The sequence below is a fragment of the Sceloporus undulatus genome, chromosome 5 (genome assembly GCF_019175285.1).
Source record: "Sceloporus undulatus isolate JIND9_A2432 ecotype Alabama chromosome 5, SceUnd_v1.1, whole genome shotgun sequence".
Classification (NCBI taxonomy): domain Eukaryota; kingdom Metazoa; phylum Chordata; class Lepidosauria; order Squamata; family Phrynosomatidae; genus Sceloporus; species Sceloporus undulatus.
In genome coordinates this window covers 83130392-83155360 of record NC_056526.1, presented here as the reverse complement: position 1 = coordinate 83155360, position 24969 = coordinate 83130392, and the positions used below count along the sequence as shown (strand labels likewise).

The window sequence follows — 24969 nt, the reverse complement described above, 5'->3', positions numbered from 1 at the left end:
CACCACATTACAAGTCAGGGTTATGGAATATGTGGTTCTCCAGATGTTGCTGGATTGAAACTCCCATGATCCCTTACCTCTGCTGGTTAAGGCTGATGGGAGTTGCAGTCCAATAACAGTCTGGAGGGCCACACGTTCCCTACCTCTACTGTAGGCAGTGTTTCAGCTTCAGATTGCCATCTGTGATATGTGAAATAATGAGAGGATCTCAGTGCTTTTATTAGAAGTAGCAAAAGACAGATACTGTAATTGCAATCTGAATACTCTTAAACTATAAAGAAAGGTTTCCAAAGCCCAAAGTTTAAACTATAAAGAAAGGTTTCCAAAGCTCAAAGACATTCGTACATTTGAAAGACAACCTGTCTCCATGTGCGCTTGCCTGCAGTTTCATCAAGCAAAGGCATCTCCACAGCTTCCCTCTCCATATCAAGAACAATGGGTGAATTATTAGGGAAAGCATCTTTCTAGTGAAGTACCCCAGTCTCTGAAAGCTCTCCACACAGTTTGACTTCCACCCCTTGATCGACACTATACTTTTATTGATGCAGCCTATAATTGCAAAGGCCAATGCAATAAAAGTATAGTGTCTAGATCAAGGGAAGTAATAGTGCCCTTAGGGTGTCATCCGGTGCAATCCATACTCATACACACCCCTAGTGACCCCTGCATGGAGCTACTTTGTGGGTTTTTAGACTTCTGTAAGCAGCAAAAGAAGCAGATATAACTCTAGATCCCGGAAATGTCAGCTTTTTGGAGTATAGGTCCCATGATATCCCAGCCAGTAGGGCTACTGACTGTGGTGGGTGGTCAATTCAGGGAACTGTGGCCCAAAAAGTTAACTTTTCCAAACTTTGCACAATATGGGATAAACTCTGAACGAAAGCTGATCTCAGCTGTGGAATCCTTTTCTAAAGGCCACAGTTCAGAGAAATAATAATAAAAAAAGAAGGAAGATGTAGTTTCCAATCTGGTCTGATGTGAGAGAGTCTTTATGACAGATTAAACATTGTGCATAATTCTGTCACAGAAGGAATCCTAAGCTTCATGTTTAATTTCACAGCTTTTCAGATAAATCAGAGTGATACATATAGGCAGCTTGTAGAGGAAATATGGGGAGTTCTTGCTCCTAACTTTTTAGGATGAAGTACATCTCTGCTCTGTCCATGTGCCTACACTAAACAATACATTTTACCTATCAAGTGACTAGAGAAAAACTGACTGTCAGTCAATGGATTTAATACACATTTATGTATAGCGCAGTGTAAATCTACAGCGCTATATAAATAAAGTATAATAATAATAACAACATTTAAAGTTGATTTTCACAGTTCTTATACCCATTCCCATGGGAGTCCCTCATACTGGACTAAATGCAGGCTACTTCTGTGCAGACATAGAGAGGACTGCATTGTGATGTTGGCCACTATCTAGAAAACAGTGTGCAATTGCAAAACATCCAAGCATCATTTGGATGCAATTGCATACATTTCACATTATTTTCTAGATGATATATGGTATGTCTATGGGGTATTTCTAATAAGAAGTATTGATGATGATGATGATGATGATGATGATGATGATGATGATGATGATGATAATAATAATAGGATTTATTTATATATCGCCCAATCACTAGGAATCCAAGCGGTTAATGATGTTTGCATTAAACATCCTGCCCAACATCAGTATATTGCTCTTTTCATATGCAACTGAGTTTTTAATGTTCAGCCCTATAGATCAGTGGTTCTTAACATTTTCTTTACCAGGGACCCCCTTCAAATATATTTTGTTGCTGTGTATCTTTTGTTGTTTAACATTTAAAACAATAACAGCAACAACAATAATACCTGAACACTGAACTATTAACAATTATACCATGTCTTAAGCCTTGGCCCCATTCCCATTGGGCAAAAAAGACGGCTTATTTCGCTGCAATTCTGACTCAGATTTTTTTCCGAGTTGTAATCGAATCTGACCCATCGTTCCCATTAAAAACGGGTGCAAACATCTTGGAGATACCTGAGGGGTAGGTAAGACCTTTCTTCTGATTCTTCCCATCAGTTTGTGGCTGGAGTTGATTGAACAGCAATATGTGGGCCAACCAGTCAGCTTTTGCTTTGCTCCTGCCTTGTGGCTGCTCCACTTTGGGGAGGAAATAGGCTCAGAGGTGAGGGGGTTGCAGAATGCACCAAGTAACACCCCAAAGGGGTGAGGCAGTACACCTGGTGGTACTGGTGCGACTTCTGGTTGAGCAAAAAAGGGTGTCACCTACCTTTCTCATTCACCCAGCAGCTGTGCCAGACCCTGAATGTACCCTCTGGAGGTTGCAGCATCCCTGTCCTCAACAGCGGCCACTGAGGGGAATGGTGCCTTCAGAGTTTGGTGTGTCTGCTGGGTGAGCAGCCATGCCAGATTCTGAATAAGCTCTCTGGAGGCCATAGCATCAGTGACCACCCCAGCTGTGGTCTAGCCACACAGCAACCAGCCAGCTGGTGGGACAGACAAGTAAGTCACCCACACTGCGTAACATCAACTACACTGATGCCACTTGCTGGGCTGAGTAGCATTCAAGCCTTCATGGACCCCCCGTAACTACATTGCTACCCACAGGTTAAGAACTACTACTATAGATGATTAGTTGAAAGTAGATGCCATTGTACTCAGTGTACTCAGCACAGGATTACAGCCTTGTTACCCACTGATTTAAAATAAATTGTGATCCTTAGCAGTGTTAGATGTGGAAAACAAGGGCTCATTTATAATATATAATAATAAATAATAAATTTTATTTAAATCCTGCCTCTCTGTCAGGAGCGAGGCAGTGTACAATAAAAGTAAAGTACAACAATGTAAAATAAAATCCATTATCCCTCCCACCAGCACAACAATTAAGATTCCCTTACAGCAATAAAATAACACCCAATTATTAAAACAATTAAAGCAATCAACAATAGAAAAAGAGATGGGTACAAAGGGTATTCCATATGGGGGGGGTCATATTAATGGGTGACTGAGGAAGGTTTGTACCCTCTGTCTTCTTGCACAATTATTTCAATGAAATTGGTTGCCCAATGTTATTGTTTTCATAGTTTAGAATGTAATGCTCTGCCTTTACAATGAACTGGTGTTGTGACATTAGTGTGGATGTACATTGCACCATTTAATGCTCTTTTGTATTCCTTTAGTATGAAAAAAACTATGAAATTTATAAGTTAACATGTGACTTGAAGTCACATACATGCATACAATGAAATAAGAAGCACTTGTTGTATTGTGCTTCATAAAGGTGTGTGTGTAGGTATAAAATTCTCTTCTGTTCATTGTTCTGTTCTGTTCCATAAAGCCTGTCCCTGGGAATACTCTCAGAGATGCCTTCCTAATGTGAAATGTAATAGTTGTATGGCCCGCCTCTTTTCAATTTTATCTGCACACAAAGAGTGAGAATTCCTTCTAGCACTAGATGGCAATGTTCCCTAGCTCCAAAGATGACAGGGTTGTTGTGGAGGAGAAATATTACCAGGCCTATAGAAGTTGGTAAATGATGTGTTACAAAGAATGATGTCACCTGTGGGAAATCTTATCTTTTTACAAATAATGCAACAACTGGTAATATGCCTACCTTTTTAAATCAAGTAATATTTACTTGTTGTTCTTATTTTTAATTTTGAATGGTTTGTTTCAAATGTTGGGCCATTTTCTCACTTATTATCTCTTAAATACAGACAATTATTCAAGTTTCCATTCTGAGGGTCTTGCTAGCAACAGTGACAAATAAATGCAAAAGTTAAGATATACTACAGCTGGAAGCATGTTAACGCCAAAGTTAGTCCTAGTGAATCCGGGAAGAATTACTCGTTGCACTTGGAAACCCAAATTTACACAAAGTATTGTTTCATTTACTTATGAATAGGGATTTCTGTGTTCAGGTATGACAGTGTTCCTGTTCATTTTTTATTTAAATAAAGAAACTAATTTAAATTAGCTCATCTAATAATTATATGGCACTGTAAGATTTTGGTTTCTTTTTTAAGCAACAAACATGAGGCATGCTGCTTTAATATTCTGAAATTAGATGGGTCAGTCTGAATAAAGCATTGTTAGCAAAATATTTTACATTGCTTTTTGGACAGTTGGGGTTTGGTCTGGTTGTTATGCTAACAATTAAATTTGTGGGCCAGTTAGTAACTTGGTGAGTGGATTGGGTAGTCAAATGAAAAAAAATTAAAGTAAACCCTCGAATTATATATGAATTGCTGGACAAGACAGATGCTGGTTTCCCTTTCATAGTTTCATGGGCTCTTTATAATAATGCATAATGTCATTATTTATCAATGGTGGGGATCTTTGGTTCTCCAGATATTTTGTACTGCAAGTCCCACAATCCCTTATAATTAGCGTGTCCATCTGTAGCTTCTGCAACTTAGTGCAAAACATTTGCAGACCCAGGCCTCCAATGCAATAAAAATAATTTCCATCCAGAAAAGGGTATGAATTTGACATGCAGCTTGTTTTATATAACAATCCCACAAAGGTACTGTACATTCAATAGTCTGTTTTATAGCTAGAACATTGACAGCATGCAGATTTTTTAAAAAATTAACAACTAATTTGTCCTGTTCACTGGAAGTAGCAAAAACATGGTCGAGTCTTAAAGCAACTTAGGTCTTTTCTCACTCCCTTTTTTTACAGTTAGTTGATCTCAGAATTTCCCTTCAGTGTAAACTGAAAACGGAGCTGCAATTAATCATGGGATTAATGGGGCTTGCTGTTGTTTTATGTCTTCAAGCTGTCTCTAGCTTATGGCAACCCTATCAGCAGTGTTTTCTTGGCAAGCTTTACTGAGAGGAGTTGTGCCATTTGCCTTCCTCTTAGGCTGGGAGGAGTGTGACTTGCCCAAGGTTTCCATGGCTGAACAGAGATTCAAACCCTGGTCTCCTAGAGATCTGTAATCCAATACTTACTGCTATGGTGTGCTGGCTCTTCTGGATTACTTCAGATAAATTGGTAGGCAAATTGGTAAATAAATGGGTCTTATACTGGGTGATCTTGGGTGAGTCACACTCTCTCAGCCTCAGATCCTCTCTGAACCAATTCTGCCAAGAAAACCCTCTGATAGAGTTGCCATAAGTCAGAAGTGACTTGAAAACACACAGCAACAAACAAAAACTCCAGGTAAATTAAGATCCCCCCTTAGTATATAAATAAATACATGTTATGTTTGAAGTCACTACTAGAACCCTAGAAATGAACGCGAAGAATGCCATTCTACTGAGGCTATATTTCAGAGGAAGGAACTGGCAGTACCACCTCTGAGTATTTCTTCTTAAGAAACCACTATGAACTTAATCAGATCACAATAAATAAACGGGCGACATGAAGGCACATATACACATACACATTGAGACAAACAAGCACATCAGTTGTACCGCCAGACACCACAAGAACAAGAAACAACCCATGAGACTTATGGCTACTCCATCTGTGGTTGCTAAAGATTTCTTCCCACTGTGTCCAATTTAACCAAGCCCTAAAACCAAAACAGAGTTTATTTTTCCCCCCTAGAATCAGAATAAAATCTGAATTATTATATGAAATTTTCTGTTTAAGGTGAACTGGAAAGAAAGCAGACAGATTAGTGATTCAGAATAAGTGTTGAACTCAAACAACAAAATGTTTAATCTGGCTCACTGGCTTCACCAAAACCAGACTAAGAAAGAAATGAACACATACAATTAAATTGATATTTGGGCATGACTCTGGCTGAATGGGCCTGGAAAGCATTGTGTGTGTGTGTGTGTGTGTGTGTGTGTGTGTGTTGTACACCTTCATGTCGTTTTTGACTTATGGCAGCCCTAAAGCAAAGCTATCATGGGGTTTTCTTAGCAAGGTTTGTGCAGAGGAGGTTTGCCATTGCCTTCTCCTGAGGCTGAGAGTGTGTGACTTGCCCAAAGTCACCCAGTGGGTTTCATGGCTGAGCTGGGAATCAAATCCTGGTCTCCGGAGTTGTAGTCCAACACTCAAACCACTATGTCATTAAGCAATGTAAATATTTTTTAAATCCCAGCTCAGAATATGTGTTATACCACTTAGCTCAGGCTGCCTTTTTGGTGCCATCAAGCAGCAGGGATCAGGGGAATGAGAGCATTGTCCCTCCAAATAAAAATTCTTTCCCCCCATAAAGGATTCCTTCACTCCCCTAATATCTAACACTTCAGAGATTGAGATACTGAAAACCATTTACACCTAGAACTCTTGTATTTGTTGTGTTTCACATACCTGTGGTAACTTTGCCCCCCCCCCCCCCCCCGCCTTTTTGGATGCCTAAACGGTATTTTTAAATACTCATCTGAAGTATTCATTTACTGTAATACTAGAAATTTGAGGACTGGAGGAAAATTTCATTTGGGGGATCAGAATTGTTACTTGAGGCACCCTCTTTCACCTACATTGCCCCCCCTTTGTAGCTACATCACAGGGAAAAACATTTTCAAGTTTACCATTACTATTGTCCAAATGAAGACAGAGGGTACATGTACACTAGTAATGCAGTTTCACACCACTTTAAGTGCTGCAGCTCCATCCTATGGAATCATGAGATTTGTAGTTTTACAAGATCTTTAGCCTTCTCTACCAAAGAGTGCTGGTGTCTCACAAAGCTACAAATCCAAGGATTCTGTTGGATGAAGTCATGGCAGTTAAATTGGTGTGCAGCTGCATTATTTCTACAGTGTGGATGCACCCCAAGGCAGCAGTTTTCCTACAGAGAGAGAGAGAGAGAGAGAGAGAAAAAAAACTACAGAAACATATGATACTGAAAGGCACACAACAATTAAAATCAAGGATGCTAGAAATGCAAGTTATCTTTCCATTGTCTGCGACCCTCTAGATATGTTACACTATAATTTGAATAATCATCAGACAGAATATCAATGGTCAAAGCTTCAAAAAGTTATTTTTGGATTATAATTCCCGGGATTCTCAGCTAGCATGGAGTCTGAGATCAGTGGTTCAAAACAGACCTTTTCCAAGCACCTCCTTGTGCCAAATTGAATTTACTCATAAACTGCAGTACTACTTGTAGGATTTGTATCTCAGATTCTTTCCCCAAAATGTCAGATATACATGGATTTATTTATTTATTGTCATTTTTACTAGGAAGTATTATTGCTTTTCTTATCTGGCTCAAGTGCATTTTTATTTGGTGCAGGTTTGTAGATGAGATGAAGAAAACCGATTCTCCAGTTTGCTCAGTAATCATGAGTCATGTGTCATGTCACACTTGCAGCATCTCTAAAACAAATATTTAAGTTGCTTCAAGAAAGCAAGAGCAATGTACTAGAAGAAAGTACACCTATAAGACAGTCTTTTGTGCAAGTGGAAGAGGGCAGGCTGAAAAGTTACACACACTTTTGTATTGCCATGGATGCAGTTATTGCTAGAAGTGTTCAGTAAATATGATAAGAGTGTGCTGTAAACCAGAGTGATAGGTCTCTGAACATGACATAACTGCCTCTCAAAGGCTGCAGATGAAACTAGCCACCAATTGTAGTTGCTTCCAAATAAAATGATAAGATGTTTTGGCAGTCCCACCCCCCAGTACTAGTTTTCTCAACTGGTGCTCCACTCTTAGTTTTCCTGTCTTCCACACCATAAGAACAGAGGCATATCTATTCTCCCAGCCCTTGCTCATGCAGCTTTCTAAAAGTGGCAGCTGGTGGCTTCCTTTAATGTGTGGACTAAAAAATTGAAGCTGTTTCAATAGTCTATGGAAGCTGCCAGCAGCTTTCTGACATGTACTTTCTGACATGTACCTGAAATCAGGTGGGAATCCAGAACTGTATTTTTTACACGATGCCATCTTTATTGCTATGTCCAGACTTATCATTAGGCAGAGTGAGATGTTGCCTCAAGTGGAAGATGCTGGGAGGCAACAGCAAAGTGTTGATATTGCGCTTCCCACTAAGATATCAGCAAGCCAAGGGTGTTTGGGAAAAGTCTGAGCTCAGCTGGAACTGCCCTGATTGTTCCTACCGAAAACTCAGCCACTTTAGGTAAGGCAGGCAACAAACACTTATCACATGCTGCGAGCAATGTCTGTCACTCACTTTGTACTAAAGACACCCGAACTAGCCAAATAGGCTCGCCATTTGTCCCGGAAGACCAGGAAAATCCCAGATAGAAGCATCTGAAAAATGTCCTGGCTGGCTGAGCTAGTTGAAGCAGCAGAGTCTGGATTCCTAAGGGCAGGAGTGAAACCTCGCAGGAAGAGTCCTCATCCCACTCTTGAGTCTCTAGGTGTTACTGTGAAGGTGTCCGAAATCCAGAGCCCAGAAGGTGGGACGGGAAAAGAAAGGATGTGCGCAGAAGATGACTTGTGTCCTGGTAAGTGTGTGACACTGCTTGAGGTAGTAGAAACTCCCTTCCAAGAAGCTGCAAGCCCTCTTATTCTGGTGCTTCTCTCCACCCTTTCCCCATAAGGGTGTGTGAAAAGAAAAAACCCTTTGCTAAGTTCCCTTCCAAGCAGCTAGAATCCAGAGACATAGATTAATTAGCAATGCAGAAATGATGCAGTTTCACACCACTATGTCATGGCTCAGTTATATGGAATTCTAGGATTTGTACATTTGAGAGCTATGTAGCCTCTGTCAGAGAGCTCTGATGCCACAAGTTACAAATCTCACAATGTTTATTGATGGCAATATATAAATAACTGAAATATGCAATGAAATAATGCTAAATGTAAAAATGTGGGGCGTGTGTGTGTATTTTGTTTTTGGGAGGGATTGTTATTAACCTGCCTAATCCAGTCCCTTATATTTTTGTCCCTGTTGTGTAGAAGAGAATTGTGGCAACCTTACTGCCCAAAGGCTCTGCCTTGTTTTCTCAAAACTGGCAACTGGATCTTGACTACTCTTTTGTGCTTTTTCTCAACTACAGACTGATTCCTCAGCCTCTTGATCTCTGGAATGCTAATTACTCATGTGGCTTCTCTCTCTCCTTGTGGGCTGCATCCACACTGGAGAAATAACCCGGTTTGTCTCCACTCTGGGCTCCACAACCAACTCCCAGAATTCCATAGCCTTGAGCCAGACAAGTTAAAGCAGTGCCAAACCGGGATACTTCTCCAGTGATCCAGTCCAGCACATCTGAGTTGTTGCCAAACTGACCCCGAGTGTCTTTGAATAAGGTCAGACAGTGATGGTAGTAGATGACACTGTGGTTAGGAAAACAACTGAATTCTAACAGAATCAGAAGGGGAAATGTCATTATTATAGTTTAGCTGCTTATCTGATTGGGAGTTGAGTATGCAGGGGAAAGGCTGCCTAACACCACGGTGTTTTGAGTACCACTGTGACAACCCTCAACATATGCAAGCAAAAACAGCATGGCGGGTTGAATTTTGATCAACATTGTCTCCCTACTCTTCTGATCTTCTGTTGGCAAATGTTCCTGGAATACCTTTTCCATCCGCCCTCATCTTGCAGTGGCTATATGTTTCACTTCTTCTCGGTCTCATTTCTCTGCTGTCAAGCTGACATAAGACTATAAAAAGACTGCTGCTGAGTCTGACCAAAGTCATCCTGTTTCACACTGTGCTTCTGAGAATTGCACAAGTCAGTCATAAGGACAATAAAAACCAATACAAGCACTGATACTTCCTAAATACCCTAAAGGCATCAGATTATGTCTGATCTTGGAAGGTAAGCAGTGTCTACCCTGGTTGGTACTTGGGTGGCAATAAAGATAAGTTGCTGTTGGCTACTTTTCAGAGCAAGAAACTGGCAAAAACACCTCTGTGTATTCCTTTCCTAATAAACCCTATAAAATTCATGGGGTTGCCATAAGTCGACAGGTGACTTGAAGGCAACTGCATCCCACAAAGTGTTATTCTGAATGAATTTATGTAATCACTTAAAAAAAATCTTCTAAGGTAATGGGCCATTATAATATGCTGTGGCAGCAAATTCAATAAGTCATTATCATGTTAATTAATTGGTTTATTGTTTATACAACAAGGGGAAACTGTGTCACATTTTGAGCTGAAGAGGCCTGTACTAATTAATTTTGGGACACAATTAATGGCAGGTTTTGACTTATTTTGTGGTTCTTCGGCCCTTATCTCCAATGATTAGACATGAGGAGTTATTTAATAGTGGATTGGTTTAACAAATTAATTAACGGAAACAACAAATCAATTTTTAGAACTCATTAAGAATTAATGACTTAAAATGACTTAAAATTTAAAGCCAACTTTCCAGGCTGCACCACCTTCTTTCGCTCAGTTAGTCTCTAAGGTGCTACAAGATCCCTTTACATACTTTCCAGGCTGTAGTTCATAGTGTACTTTTAGAAGCACTGTATATCCTTTCGCCTGTCCTGAATTTCATGCCCGACAGTTTAATGGGATGACTCTGGGTGCTAGTGTTTTGAGAGAGGGAGGAAAGCTTATCTTGAGCTGCTGTCTCCTTACCATTAAGTTTTTTATAAACCATATTCATGCCCCTACTTGCTGACTGTTCTAATAAAAAGCCCCAACCATTGCCAATCCCTGGTCTTTTCTAGCATACTTCATTGTGTTGCAGTTACACCTACTTAATATTACCACAGAAACGCCAATAATACGTGTGGGTCATTCTTCTCATATTCTTCTGGAACAATCACCTCCTCCCCAGAACTGCCATTGCTCCATGTTTTCCTTAGCGTAATTGCTTTCAGACATTTCCAAGTCATGCAATCACAGAGGGAGCATTTTGGGTTTGTTATTCTAAGCAACTGTGAGTTTATCCAAGCTCAGCTGGTTGCTTCTTTGAAGGAAGCGAAAAATTAAGTCTCACCACAGTCCTGAATGGAGGACTCCCACATACGAAAGCAGGACACTTGTTCTTTACCAAAGGCCATTGTTCATTTTACAGAGGGGAAAAAAAACTCCACATGTTTGCGCTAACTGCAAAGGCATGTTTTATTTGGTTGACAATATCCCAGCGGTGACATAGCACTGTTTAACATCACTACTCTGCTGAGCATGTATTTATATATTTATTTACAGTGCATTTCCCCTTATGGACCAAAACTTTGTTGAGAAGCGTGTGCCTCAGTCTGTGTACATAGCAACCCCACAGTTTCTGTAACGATATTTAAGTGACTCTTTCTGTTTCCTTTGGGCTATTTGCTACTTCAAACAGACATTTGCGTATTTGCCAATGTTGTCCGCTCAGAAGGCTGAGCAATTATACAGCAGTATGTAAACTCATCAGTAAATAAACTGTAAGTACTGCAGTCTGCCAAATGCGTTTAGTTCCCTTTATGTGTCAAGATAAATCCAAATCTAATTGCTCACAGGATAAATCTCTTCTCGGGCCACATATCAAGTCTGGCTGTCAGGAGGAATTCCACACAGAGTGTTTTGATGTCCAGTTTTGCACCTTTCCCTTTTCACTGTCTGCTGTGGAAAATGCACACAACTTTTCAAAGAACAGCAAACATGGAGTGTGCATCAAGTCTTTGGCATCTAATGTTTGTTGCTATGGTTTTGGCTGTTAACTTCCACCAAGAATGTGGAAAAATAAACACTTCTGTGTATAGTGAAGAGAAGTCCTTTATCTATCCAGTTTATTAGCCAATGAAGCAGCCCTTGTGCAGGTGACAATTTAAAATCAACATGATTTTAAGGATACATTGAAGAATGAAAACTAGAAGTTAAAGAGCTGTTTATGGGGTGCTCAACAAACCATTTGACCTTTCTAGAGGGCAGGTCTAGATACACCCAGGGCCTCTGTTGGAGTTGTTTGTATTTTGTTCTTGTATTTTGGTCCTTTTATCTATTCTGTCCATGCTTAGAATGGCCTTTCAACAAAGAATATGGGAGAGCATATTCTAGATATCTAAATCAATCTGCAGATTTTACATCATTTTAAGAACTACAATTGCTACAATTATATTAAGGCTACACTTAAGACAAACATAAAATGAGAATTGATGCCCATCTTAAGAACCATACAGAAAGGGGTGGTGGCTCAGGGATTAAGGTCACTAGGGTTGTATCCACACTATACAATTATTTTTATCTGCCTTGACATCATCCTATGAAACCCTGGGATATGGAGATTGCTAAGGGACTCTTAATTCTCTGATAGTTGAGAAGAGTGGATTGAAGCTCGTTAGACAGATTTCTTTCCCCATACTACAAATCTCATGGTTCTGTTGGGTGAAGCCATAGGAGTTAAAGTGGCTTCAAACTGCTATAACTTTGTAGTGTGGATATACCCTAGGTTTCACCCCAACATATTACTACCTTGGACAAATCCTTAGCTCAGGCTAAAACTCCAAGCAGATTAATCACCTAATGACATGGACGCCACAAGCTGTCATTGGCAAAAAGAATGGCAGAGCTTATATTTTGCATGGTGCCAGGTTCAATCCCCAGCATGTCCAACCAGGACTGGAAAAAACTGTCCCTTGAAACCCAAGGGAGGAGCTGCAGGTCAGTGTAGACAATACTGAGTTACTATAGATGGCCTAACCTGGTAGATGGCCTCACCTGCTACAAGGCAACCTCTTAAAAAGTGTTTCTCATATCCTTCATTCTGATGAGGTTGAACAAACTGTTTTCCATTCTCCAGATGGAGAACGGAGGCAGGGAGGGGGAAATGAGGATGGTTTTAAGTCCTTATGCCCCACACAATTTCTTGTTTCCAATGTGCGCTTGAGGTTTCTTGAATTTGCACCAAAATGTCTCTACACAAAACTAGCACAAGTAGCATCTTTCCCCTTTGCATGCCACACATTCACATACAACATGCACCAAAGAACTGGCTAGTCGATTAGAAGAATGCAGACAACTCGTCTGATACTTCTGGTTTTTAAAAATCCATGTAACAAAACATCAGCTCTCTTTATTTACTCTGTGGAGTTTGCATAATTTATGCAAAAATCATTCTTGCAATCTGTCTTTGAGATTGCAAGAAACATCTCATCATCTCAGGGACAAAGCAGTGTGTGTGCATGTGCATGGCATAGTGGTTTGAGTGTTGGACTCTAGAGACCAGACTTTGATTTCCAACTTGGCCATGAAACCCACATGACTTGAAGACACACAACAACAAAAAGAATACTGAGTCCTGATGGCACAGTGGTTAAATGCCTGTACCGCAGCCACTCACTCAAAACCATAAGGTCGTGAGTTCAATACTAGCAAAAGGGCTCAAGCTTGACTCAGGCTTGGATCGTTCCGAGGTTGCTAAAATGAGTACCCAGATTGTTGGGGGCAATTAGCTTACAGTTGTAAACCACTTAGACACTGTTAGTTCAGTATGAAGTGGTATATAAATGAAGCTGTTTGTTTGTTTGTTTGCCAGCAGCTTTTGGATAATCACCTCTGAATACCTGAATACGCAAAGAAACAACTCTTCATCTTTTTCTCCCACTGATTATAAAAGTGACTATAACTCCATGAAGAATTGTATCAGTGAGCCATTCATGAGAGAGTAAACAGGCTGATGTTTTAGAAACACCCCTAGCTACAGCAGGACATTTGTTTGATTTGTCATTTGTACTGCATGATATGGGGAAAAGTGATCAATGGCGTTGGAGTTGGCTGAGGGAAAGATATCAGAGCATGTTTGATCTTGACTAGCCACATTCTAAGGAAAGGACAGAACATGCTGTGCTTTTGCCTCATAGTTTTGCTAGGAGAGCTATCGGGTAAGAACATGGCTTTATTAATATTTTAGATATGGAACACGGTATTATTGGCTTTCTTAGAAGAACTAGCTTGTAGTCAGTAGGCTGAATTCAGTCTTGCATAGTTTTAATTTGGTGAGCAAGTTAGCATGGGGATCACTGAACAATGAGTGCATAACCAATCATTGTTAACTGAACCTAAATAGACATAACCTAAGGGCACAAGACTTGTTAGAAAAGATTGAGGTAGTCTACTTTTTCTCTGTAAGAATCCCTGCAAGTAGGCCCTGTGGAGTAGCTTGGAGTCCTGGCCTATGTAAACCTAGGTTTGAGAGTATTAGTTTTGATGTAACAGCTAATTCCTTGTACCTATTTTAGCATCAATCTTCCCTTTAACACCACTAGAGAGGCACTTTACCATCATAGGATCAAATTACCTATTATACCAAACATGTTATTCTCTGGATTGTTTGTATATTTACTGTGATTTAAATGTATATCATTAATCGTTGGATTAGCCAGCTGTTCACCATTTCCCCTCGGATCCCTGGACCCACCTGAGTCAACTGGACACTCAGGCAGGCTGGACCACCAGGACTCCCAAAGGGCAAAGCACAGGAGGCTAAATTGCTCACTCAGTTGCCAGGGCTGGAATGGCTAAAACCTCATGCATCTGTCTTTATAAGGCCAGCCAGCCCCTGGCCCAGTCTCACGGCACGAGAACCTCCATCCTCATGAGCCTCCCCATCCAAAATCTTGCCAGCAGCACGAGACTCAGGTGGTCCCTCCATGCAGTTGCATAGCAAAGAGTGGGTGTCGTCTCCCACTTGCTGCAACCACGGCCCCTATGATAGGTCAGGACAGGCCATTGTTGGATTAGGATGCCAGGAAATAAGGATTTGAATTCCTGCTCATCCATGGAAACTCACTGGCTGGCCATACTCTTTAGAGGAAGGCAAAAGCAAACCTTCTTTGAATAAATCTTGCCATTGAAAACCCTAGGATAAGGTCAATTTGAAGGCACATACAAACAAGATTGAGTGCTTCCTCAATGTAGACTGAAACATACAACCTTTACTAACCCAGAGTCATCACTAGGGGGCATGAGGTATAGACCACACCAGGAGAGTGACACTACTGCTTGCCAAACTTCTGTCTCTTTGGCAGGCTGTGGCATTCAGCTGCATCCTTTTAAAATGCTGAAAAGATGGAGTGACTGGAGCAAAGCTCAATGGGAGGAGGAAGGAGAGGCTGCAGATTTAAAAACAAAACAAAATCATTTAAAATTTAATTTAAAATTCTTTCAAATTTTCATTTAAAAAATCTGATCTTACCAAATTTTCACTTTAACCACATGAAACTATGTACATATAAATACACTTAGGGTCTATGTATCACAATGTAATTTAAAGGTATAATTTTAATTCTGCTAGTTGTTTATGTCATGAATATTATCATTAACATTCAGTGATACATAGGATAACAATTTATGAGTAACACTAGTACAAAAAACATTACTAAGGATTCTGTATGGTTTGGTATGGGAGGAGGTCAGTGGTGTGTGTGTGACACCATGAAATGCTGTATCTACTCGCCTGTAAGTTGAAAAATTTATGCCCAAAAAAAAAAAAAAACTCTGGGAAAAACAGCAAAATCAGGACTCAGTAAATGCAAATAGAAAACCACCCAGGGTCAGGGGTTTTCCCAGTAGACAATGATCACTAATTAAAAAGACACTAATCCTCACTGCCTTCCTTTGAAAGAATGTGACTTGCCCAAGATCACCCAGTGAGTTTTCATGGATGAGCAAGGATTTCAACTCCTGGTCTCCTGGTGCTCTAGTTCAGCACTCAAACTGCCATGCTGGCTCTTCCAGTTTGCAGTTCAGGGAGGAATATTCAGAATTCTCAGCTAAAGAGATCTAGTACATCACTGAAGTACAAGCCCCAGCATCACACATGATGTGGCAGTTAAAGTACAGTGATAACACAATAATTTGTCAATGGGAAAGGGTTGCAAGAGGTCCCCCTATTATGTCTATTGTAAGCCTATGTCTATTGAAATAAATGGAAGTTATTAAATAAGGAAATATAGTAATATAACACAATGCAATGATTACAGGTTGAGTCTCCCTTATCTGGAATTCCAAATTCTGAAATACCGGTACTCCAAAATCTGGTGGCTGAGATAGCGACACCTTTGCTTTCTGATGGTTCAGTGTATAGACGCTTTGTTTCATGCACAAAATTATTTAAAAATATGAATAAAATTACATTCAGGCTATGTGTATAATGTATATTAAACATAGGACTAAAACACACTGCAGAAATCATCCAGTTTGAGACCACTTTAACTGCCCTAGCTCAGTGCTAGGGAATCCTGGGAATTGTAGTTTATTGTGGCACCAGAGCTCTCTGACAGAGAAGGCTAAATGTCTCACAAAACTACAGTTTCCAGGATTCCCTAGCATTGAATGAATTTTGTGTTTAGACTTGGCTCCCATCTCCAAGCTATTTTATTAAGTATATGCAAATATTCAAAAATCCAGACCAAAGAACAAAAATACGAAACACTTCTGGTTCCAAGCATTTCAGATAAGATAGACTCAACCTATATTAGTTCCACATTTCCATTTCAAACTCAGAACCAAATATAGCCAAACTGAATATGTAAATGTTTTTAATTCCATCTAGTTTAAGGAACAAAATTAAATTATTCTTACTTGTCTCCAGAGAAGTTCAAAATTTCCAGTATCACAGTTCCTATCAAGCTTCCTGTCAATAACAACTTTGATTGTGTCTTCCTGAACCTGAGCACATAGATCTGATGTAATTGGAGTAGAAGGATACATGGTTGGACTACTATTGATTTCAATCAGCCATGGTTTAAAGTCATTTCCAAGAATGAAATCCGCTCCATAGAGTTCAAAACTGCTCTTCCGTGATTCAACCTGGTTCTGAGCCATCTTCATGGTATAGATTAAAATTCTTTTCATGGATGGGTAGATCACATTTCGCCAGATGTGGCCATGGCCTCTCTTTTGCAGGTAGTCTTGGAATTTGTTGCTTGTCCACATATTGTGATAAGGCAAATGTGAACTGCAGTCAGTAGGATTCTTATAATTTTTCTGGATGGCATTATTGCAAAGATGAATGGAACTGTGAACATGAAACATAAGATTACTACTAGAAAACAATGGCACTGAAATGTACAATGCTAATCAATTTTTATAGAAAAAATACAGGTAAAAGCTGCATGAATTATGCCTTGTACAGCTGCATCCATACTGCAGAAATAATCCTGGTTGGCACCACTTTAGCTGCCATGACTCAATGAGGATGGGTGCCTATCAGCAAGACAATACCTACTATTAGATAGAATGAAATGGCTACCACAAACATCTGATTTGGAAGTTCAGGAAAGGACAGCAAATTCTTAGTTATTTAGTTCGTTATTTTCTGCTTGCAGATTTTTCTGTTTCATGTGTCAAAATATCTTGGCCTTACAAACACTATAATATTTGTTACCTGTGCAGATTATCTAAGGAGAAACGTTGAGTGGAAAATCTCAGATAGCTTTCTTTGTAGAACCATAATGCCAAGGGGTTCCAGTCTGTCACAAGAAACCATTGCCTAATATCAAACTTTGTATCATAAATCAGTAATGGTGCCTCAATGTACTTTTGGATAATCCACTTGTGATCTTTCACTGGAAACTGATCTGTTGGTTCAACTAGTTTTAATATTTCTTCCAGTCTGTTCTTGCATACTATTTCTGAAAAAGAGAAAGATATAGGAATAACAATAACAATGTCATCAGCTGCATTTGGACATAACATTAGCCTAGTATTACTACAAAGTCTAGCTTGCCATTTAGGAATAGTGTGTTTGTCTATACTATCCAGTTGTCCATGCTTGAAATTTTGCACCAACAGCAGTAGTTAAACTAACTGGCAAGTAATGAGGTTTTTGAAGGCATGGAGAAATATATTTAGGTGTTATCAGCATATTGATAGCACCATGCCCAAGCCTCCAGATTTGATAACACATTATATGTGACAGTCCAGCCTCTTAGATTATTTACATGTGTGAAATAGCATTTGCATATTTGAAGGTATACAACAATGGCAATATGTTGCTTAGGTACAATCTTCAGTAACTAATGAATTATGCTTAGTTACAATCTTCAGTCAACAGAGTTATAAGTACTTACTGAATGAGAGCATAGTACTGTTCAATCGTAGATTCTATAGTTAGCCTACAATTCTCCGCCCAACCAGAAAAGCAATGCAAAGTGCTGCACACACAAAAAATGTGAGGTAGTCTTGGTTTGAAATGCTCAATTCCTGGGCTTCTGAAAACTCAGATTTGCTAGTTCTCCAATAGAATGGAAATGTATAGGATAGCTCAGTCAGGGACACAAGAGATCTTATTAAACCCATGTTTCTCCCATCATGTAGCTACTGACTGAACTGAAATGGTCACCACCAGTTTATGTCTTAGGATGCGTTGCATAGCAACTCTATGACTGAGACATTGTGATGGTTGGTCCTGAACTACAGGGGCTAATCTGGAAGGAGATGACATCACATGCTAATGAGCTGTGACATGATAGCTGATGTAAGGTCTAACTTACCAATCAGAGAGTCAGAAGTGCCTTGAAAGCACACAGCAACAAACAAAAACTCCAGGTAAATTGTTAAGATCCCCCCCTTAGTATATAAATAAAAACATGTTATGCTTGAAGTCACTACTAGAACCCTAGAGATGAAGGTAAAGAATGCCATTCTACTGAGGCTATATTTCAGAGGAAGGAACTGGCAATACCACCTCTGAGTATTCCTTCCTAAGAAACCAATATGAAATCAACAATCACAGTCAATCAAGGGGCAACATGAAGGCACATATACACATACACATTGAGACAAACAATGAGACAAACAATTGAGACCTCCAGACACCACAAGAACATCTGTGGTTGCTAAAGATTTCTTTCCACTGTGTCCAATTTAACCAAGCCCTAAAACCAAAACAGAGTTTATTTCCCCTCCCCCCCTAGAATCAGAATAAAATCTGAATTATTATATGAAGTTTTCTTTTGAAGGTGAACTGGAAAGAAAGCAGACAGATTAGTGATTCAGAATAAGTGTTGAACTCAAACATCAAAATGTTTAATCTGGCTCACTGGCTTCACCAAAACCAGACTAAGAAAGAAATGAACACATACAATAAAATTGATATTTGGGCATGACTCTGGCTGAATGGGCCTGGAAAGCAGTGTGTGTGTGTGTGTGTGTGTTGTATGCCTTTATGTCGTTTTTGACTTATGGCAACCCTAAAGCAAAGCTATCATGGGGTTTTCTTAGCAAGGTTTGTGCAGAGGAGGTTTGCCATTGCCTTCTCCTGAGGCTGAGAGTGTGTGACTTGCCCAAAGTCACCCAGTGGGTTTCATGGCTGAGCTGGGAATCAAATCCTGGTCTCCGGAGTTGTAGTCCAACACTCAAACCACTATGTCATTAAGCAATGTAAATATTTTTTAAATCCCAGCTCAGAATATGTGTTATACCACTTAGCTCAGGCTGCCTTTTTGGTGCCATCAAGCAGCAGGGATCAGGGGAATGAGAGCATTGTCCCTCCAAATAAAAATTCTTTCCCCCCATAAAGGATTCCTTCACTCCCCTAATATCTAACACTTCAGAGATTGAGATACTGAAAACCATTTACACCTAGAACTCTTGTATTTGTTGTGTTTCACATACCTGTGGTAACTTTGCCCCCCCCCCCCCCCCCGCCTTTTTGGATGCCTAAACGGTATTTTTAAATACTCATCTGAAGTATTCATTTACTGTAATACTAGAAATTTGAGGACTGGAGGAAAATTTCATTTGGGGGATCAGAATTGTTACTTGAGGCACCCTCTTTCACCTACATTGCCCCCCCTTTGTAGCTACATCACAGGGAAAAACATTTTCAAGTTTACCATTACTATTGTCCAAATGAAGACAGAGGGTACATGTACACTAGTAATGCAGTTTCACACCACTTTAAGTGCTGCAGCTCCATCCTATGGAATCATGAGATTTGTAGTTTTACAAGATCTTTAGCCTTCTCTGCCAAAGAGTACTGGTGTCTCACAAAGCTACAAATCCAAGGATTCTGTTGGATGAAGTCATGGCAGTTAAATTGGTGTGCAGCTGCATTATTTCTACAGTGTAGATGCACCCCAAGGCAGCAGTTTTCCTAGAGAGAGAGAGACAGACAGAGAGAGAGAGAGAGAGAGAAACATATGATACTGAAAGGCACACAACAATTAAAATCGAGGTTGCTAGAAATGCAAGCTATCTTTCCATTGACTGAGACCCTCTAGATATGTTACACTATAATTTGAATAATCATCAGACAGAATATCAATGGTCAAAGCTTCAAAAAGTTATTTTTGGATTATAATTCCCGGGATTCTCAGCTAACATGGAGTCCAAAACAGAACTTTTCCAAGCACCTCCTTGTGCCAAATTGAATTTACTCATAAACTGCAATAATACTTGTAGGATTTGTATCTCAGATTCTTTCCCCAAAATGTCAGATATACATGGATTTATTTGTTTTTTGTCCTTTTTACTAGGAATCATTATTGCTTTTCTTATCTGGCTCAAGTGTACAAAAAACATTACTAAGGATTCTGTATGGTGTGGTATGGGAGGAGGTCAATGGGGGGGGGGTGTGACACCATGAAATGCTGTATCTACTCGCCTGTAAGTTGAAAAATGTATGCCCAAAATTTGACCCTAAAATCCTGAGTCGCCTTATATATGGGTCAGTACAGTAATACTGCTTAGAAAAGTCCTGGTAAAAGCTCTGCCCCGATGCTCCACTCTCCAGGAGTGGACCTCTCTCAGGAGAGGTCCAGAGAAGGAGAAGGAAAGAAGGAAGTGGTGTTTCCCCCTTTGGATCCTTTGTCACATGCCCCTAGGTTTTACCCTCGATTTATCCACGGGTCAGATCAAAACCCATGATTTTGGCCCCCAAACCTTCCCTCGACTTATACATGAAGTTGATTTGTACACAAGTGACACCAATCTTAGTGACGCCACTGTACCTACCTGTTCCCCCCTTAGAAGCGTTCCTTCCTACATGTAGTCTATATGTTTATAAAAGAAAAACTTATCAAATAACACTAGGAGACATTTGAAACTCTTTTAATGAAACTCCTACACTTGACACCTGCATTTTTGGAATTGAAGGAACAGTTTGGAGTGGGTGAGTTCAAGATTCTTCTATCCAGGCACACAAATAAGAGCTGTGTGCACTTAGAATAAATAAAAATACAATCTGGATTTGCACACTACATGGTTAGCATAGCATGTATTTTGAATGTACATCTACTTGTTTATGAAGCAAAATGACTTGTATCAATTAACCTTTTGCTCATACCTTGACAGTACTGAAGAACAAGAAAATCATATCAGCAGCAGAAGTAGAAGCAGCAAAGGTTTTTTCTGCTTAATGAGAATACACTGGGAACACAAAGTATATGTTGTTGACCTACTTGCATCTTGGAAATGACACTTCTTAAGAGAGTATATTTTCATTTTCTGTAATCTGCAGGAGGAAGAACCCTCAGTTTTTCTGGCCTGCCTGGTACTGGCAATGTTACAGAAAATTCTCCAGCTGGCACTGTGGTGTATACCTTTAGTGTCGATTTAACATCAAATTTACTACCAAATATATCAGTGGAAGTGGGATATCCTGTCATAATAAATTCCAATCCCCTCACAAAAGCTTTCAAAATCAACCCTGCATCTTCTCTTTTGTACAAGGTAAGTCTTTACCTAGTAATTTGCTCATCAAGATATTCAGTAGTTGATGGATATTGTTATAGCACAAATAAACTTTTTTCTTTAGTAACAAAACAGGGAAGTTGATAATGCCCACTTTGGTTCTTAAAGGGGGGGGATTTACTTTCATCTGTGATTAAAAACAAACTTTGAAAAGTTAGGATTGTGTGGGGTTATTTCATTTCAATTTAACCTATAAAGATGAAACATTATTTAAATATACAAGTGAAAGAAACAAAGGATCTAACTTGCTATGCTGCCAGGAGTGCTTCTGGGAACATCTATGAGAAGGAAAATAGAGAGTCACATGACTGTTCATAATAGCATTTTACATTATTTCCCCAACATAGGTAGGACTGTCTCTGACGGTAAAATTAATGCAAGAAACATATGCCAGCAGTTTTCCTATTGCAGGGGTAGGAATCAGTAGTTCTGATCAGTATAGCCAATAATAAGGAATGCTGTGAGTGGGCAGCACAACATCTGCATGGCTGCATGAGCTTCACTGCTGGTTTATTGCATTGCCACTGGACTGAAATGACAGGAAAGTACGTTTGGAGTTGAGTTGGAATTACACATCCAATTAACCAGTGGGTTAAGAGGAGAGCATCAGCTAGGGATCAATTGGATAGCCTCAATTTTCAGCTTTCATACAAAAAGACCTAGAGTGCATCTACACTGTGGAAATAATGCAGTTTGACGTGCTGTAGCTCCATCCAATGGAGTCCTGGGGTTTGTCACTTTACAAGGTCTTTATCCTTCTCTGCCAAAGAGTGCTGGAGCCTTCCAAAACTACTTGCATATTTTTACAGTTTACAGCCTTACTGCATGAGAAAAATAAGCCAAAACAGATCAGGAGAGTAGCAGACTTAGCTTGCCAGCCTGAGTTCCCTTTTCAAGGGCATAGACAGGATATAATCTTTATTTGTTTGTATTTAAAAAATAACGTACTTAAGTCTTACTGAAATTGTGAAAAGCCATGACTCAACAGAGTTTATCACACTAGCGAGATCCCACAGGAAAACAGGAGTTAAATGAGAGTTAAGTTAAATTTGAATTTAAACAGAATTTGCAAATTCGGAAGGTTTATCACAGTAATTGCTGCTAAAACAAAATAAAGCGAAGTTAATCTGCAGTTAAAGTGGAGGAAACCAGCATTTTTTAAAATTCGTTTTGTTCCGAATTTAAAAAACTGATGCTCCTCCACTTTAACTGTGGAATAACTTCACGTTATTTCACATCAACTGTGATGTCGTGTGATAAACTTTGGGTATTTCCTGGTTATCTTCGCAGTATATTGTGTCTAACTCCCATTTTTTCACGGAATCTCACTAGTGTGATAAACTCTAACATGGGAACCATGTTGCTGCTTGCAGTAGTATACTTTGGCAGACTTAAATTCACATCTTCCACCAGACTTCATGCTAACTGGGTGGTCTTGGACCAGGCATATTCTGTCAGCTAATTTTACCTCAGAGAGTTGTTATGAAGATACACTGTGAGGAAAGGGGTTGAGTACATGACCTTCAGCTTCTTGGAAGAAAGGTGCAATATAACATGTTAAAGAGCATTAATTAAGTCCCATTGATTTTGATGGAAACTTAGGGGCTGAGTAGATGGGCAGGAAAAACCAGGCTGATACTGGTTTTTACAAAAGTGAGTGAAAGCCCCACTGTTTGCACAACCAGCTCTGAAGGCAGGCTGAACATCCACTGGTTGTCCATACCACACAGCATCAAGCCACAACGCTCAGCTATTTATTTTTACCTCCCCACCATGCATGCGCACCATTGCAGAAACCCATCCACTGTGACTGCCAATTAGCTCCTTCCTCCCACCCAACTACCATCCCATTGGATACTCCAGGTGACCAAGCACACAGTCACATGTGCAATACATTGCCTGTTCAATGCATTGGTGCACCAAGTGACACACTGGCAAAGCACACCCATGGAGATCCCCAGTACATGTCCCCTTTCCCTTATGCCCCTGTTGGACTGTGTGGTTTGCGTATGTTGTAATTATATCCATTGCATTATTGGTGATCGGTTCTGTTTGTCCTACATTCACGTTTTTGCTTTCCTGTTTTCCCACACTTGTGCCATGTTCTTTATATGCATGTGCAATGATGCATATTTTCTGTGCTGAGGAGGAGTATCAGGGTTGCTTTTTGCTCCAGTGCATGACTTCATGTTGATTTCGACCTGCTTTTGCCTCATACACCAACTAAACTGCATGGCTTCAAGTTGCTTTGAAGCCACTTTATTTGCCAGTACAGACAACCTCTTAGTGAAAATAAATAAATAAGTCTAACACAACATTTGCTGATATTTTATCTTTCCTTTTTAATGTCAGGTTGTTACAACTGGAGATCTGATTCTAGATTATGAAACAATGCCCCACCAATTTGAACTGCAAATTCTTATTTATGACACAGCCGGAGCAAAAGACCTACAAATCCTGACTGTTCAAGTGCTTGATGTAGATGAACCTCCAGTCTTTCAAGGCAATATAGCAACTCAAAGTAAGAGAGTGGCTTGGAATAAAATCCATCCTTACAAAACTCATGACAACTGAGACCCCACTACTTTATGATTAAATCTGGAGGCACATTTCATTGACAGCTGAAAATGTTTACTTTGAACAGAGCTTGTGTGAAAATTGTGTTTGGACTGCAAGTTTCCAGGCTACAGCGCGTTGGCAGGTTTTTGATTTTTTAAATTACCTTTTCTAATCTGCTAACATTATAGTGTTGGGCAGTTTTTGAAAAAAAATTATCCCACCCCTGATATTTCCACTGATCTGTGCATAATTTTTACTGGAATTCCTGCAACTATGCATGCAGAAACGTGGTAATCATTCTTCCTTCAAAGTATATACTATCCAGTAACCAAGACAGCAGCTCTCTTACAACAATTTAGTCAATATAAAGCCCTAAATGGCTTGGGCCCAGGGTACTTGGAGGACCGCCTCTCCCCATATAATCCGCCCCGCACTCTCAGGTCGGCCGGGAAGCAACTGTTGAGGGTTCCAGATACGAAATATTCTGCGACTGCACAAAGGGCATTTTCCAGCTCGGCCCCGCAGCTCTGGAACTCTCTTCCCGGTGAGCTCCACTCAGTTACCTCCCTTGACTTATTTAGGAAGAGGTTAAAAACCTTCCTCTTCCAACAGGCTTTCCCCCAGACAATGTAATAGCTGCTCTCTCCCCGTTGCATCGTTGCATCTGCACTTTATGCTAGCTATTGTTGTGATTTCAGTCTGTAAGCTTTTAATCTTGTTTTTAATCTGTATTATTGTATTGTTCGGGTTTTTTATGGATACTGTTTGCAAAATTGTACATTTGTTGTACTTCTGTGTAACCCGCTTTGATCTGCAAAGGAAAAGCGGGCTATAAATAAACAGATTATTATTATTATTATTATTATTATTATTATTATTATTATTATTATTAT

General features: G+C 39.8%; 2 protein-coding genes across 2 annotated transcripts in view; one reads left to right on the top strand and one right to left on the bottom strand.

The window, feature by feature from the left end:
* Window positions 1-8303: 8303 nt before the first annotated feature.
* The window catches only part of CDHR3 (cadherin related family member 3), an 84888-nt gene continuing 68222 nt past the window's right edge, over window positions 8304-24969 (top strand). Inside the window, exons 1-3 of the mRNA XM_042467078.1 lie at window positions 8304-8382; window positions 21285-21496; window positions 23870-24038. Coding sequence (XP_042323012.1) covers window positions 8355-8382; window positions 21285-21496; window positions 23870-24038 — 409 coding nt within the window. The 5' untranslated portion in view covers window positions 8304-8354. The remainder of the gene's footprint in view (window positions 8383-21284; window positions 21497-23869; window positions 24039-24969) is intronic.
* On the bottom strand, window positions 14796-18034 carry LOC121930569 (protein monoglycylase TTLL8-like). Its single transcript, XM_042467080.1, has 4 exons — window positions 17893-18034; window positions 17208-17454; window positions 16403-16838; window positions 14796-14931 (listed from the first exon to the last, which is right to left on the bottom strand). The coding sequence occupies exons 1-4, from the start codon at window positions 17903-17905 to the stop codon at window positions 14872-14874; spliced, it is 756 nt and encodes a 251-aa protein (XP_042323014.1). The 5' UTR covers window positions 17906-18034; the 3' UTR covers window positions 14796-14871.

Bases quoted from the DNA above. Each gene is read 5' to 3' on its own strand.
- LOC121930569 (XM_042467080.1), bottom strand. The intron at 16,839-17,207 runs GTAACAAATATT...TCATGTTCACAG, and splicing joins TCCTTAGATAATCTGCACAG to TTCCATTCATCTTTGCAATA. The intron at 14,932-16,402 runs GTAAGAATAATT...TTAAATCTGCAG, and splicing joins TTGAACTTCTCTGGAGACAA to CCTCTCCTTCCTCCTCCCAT.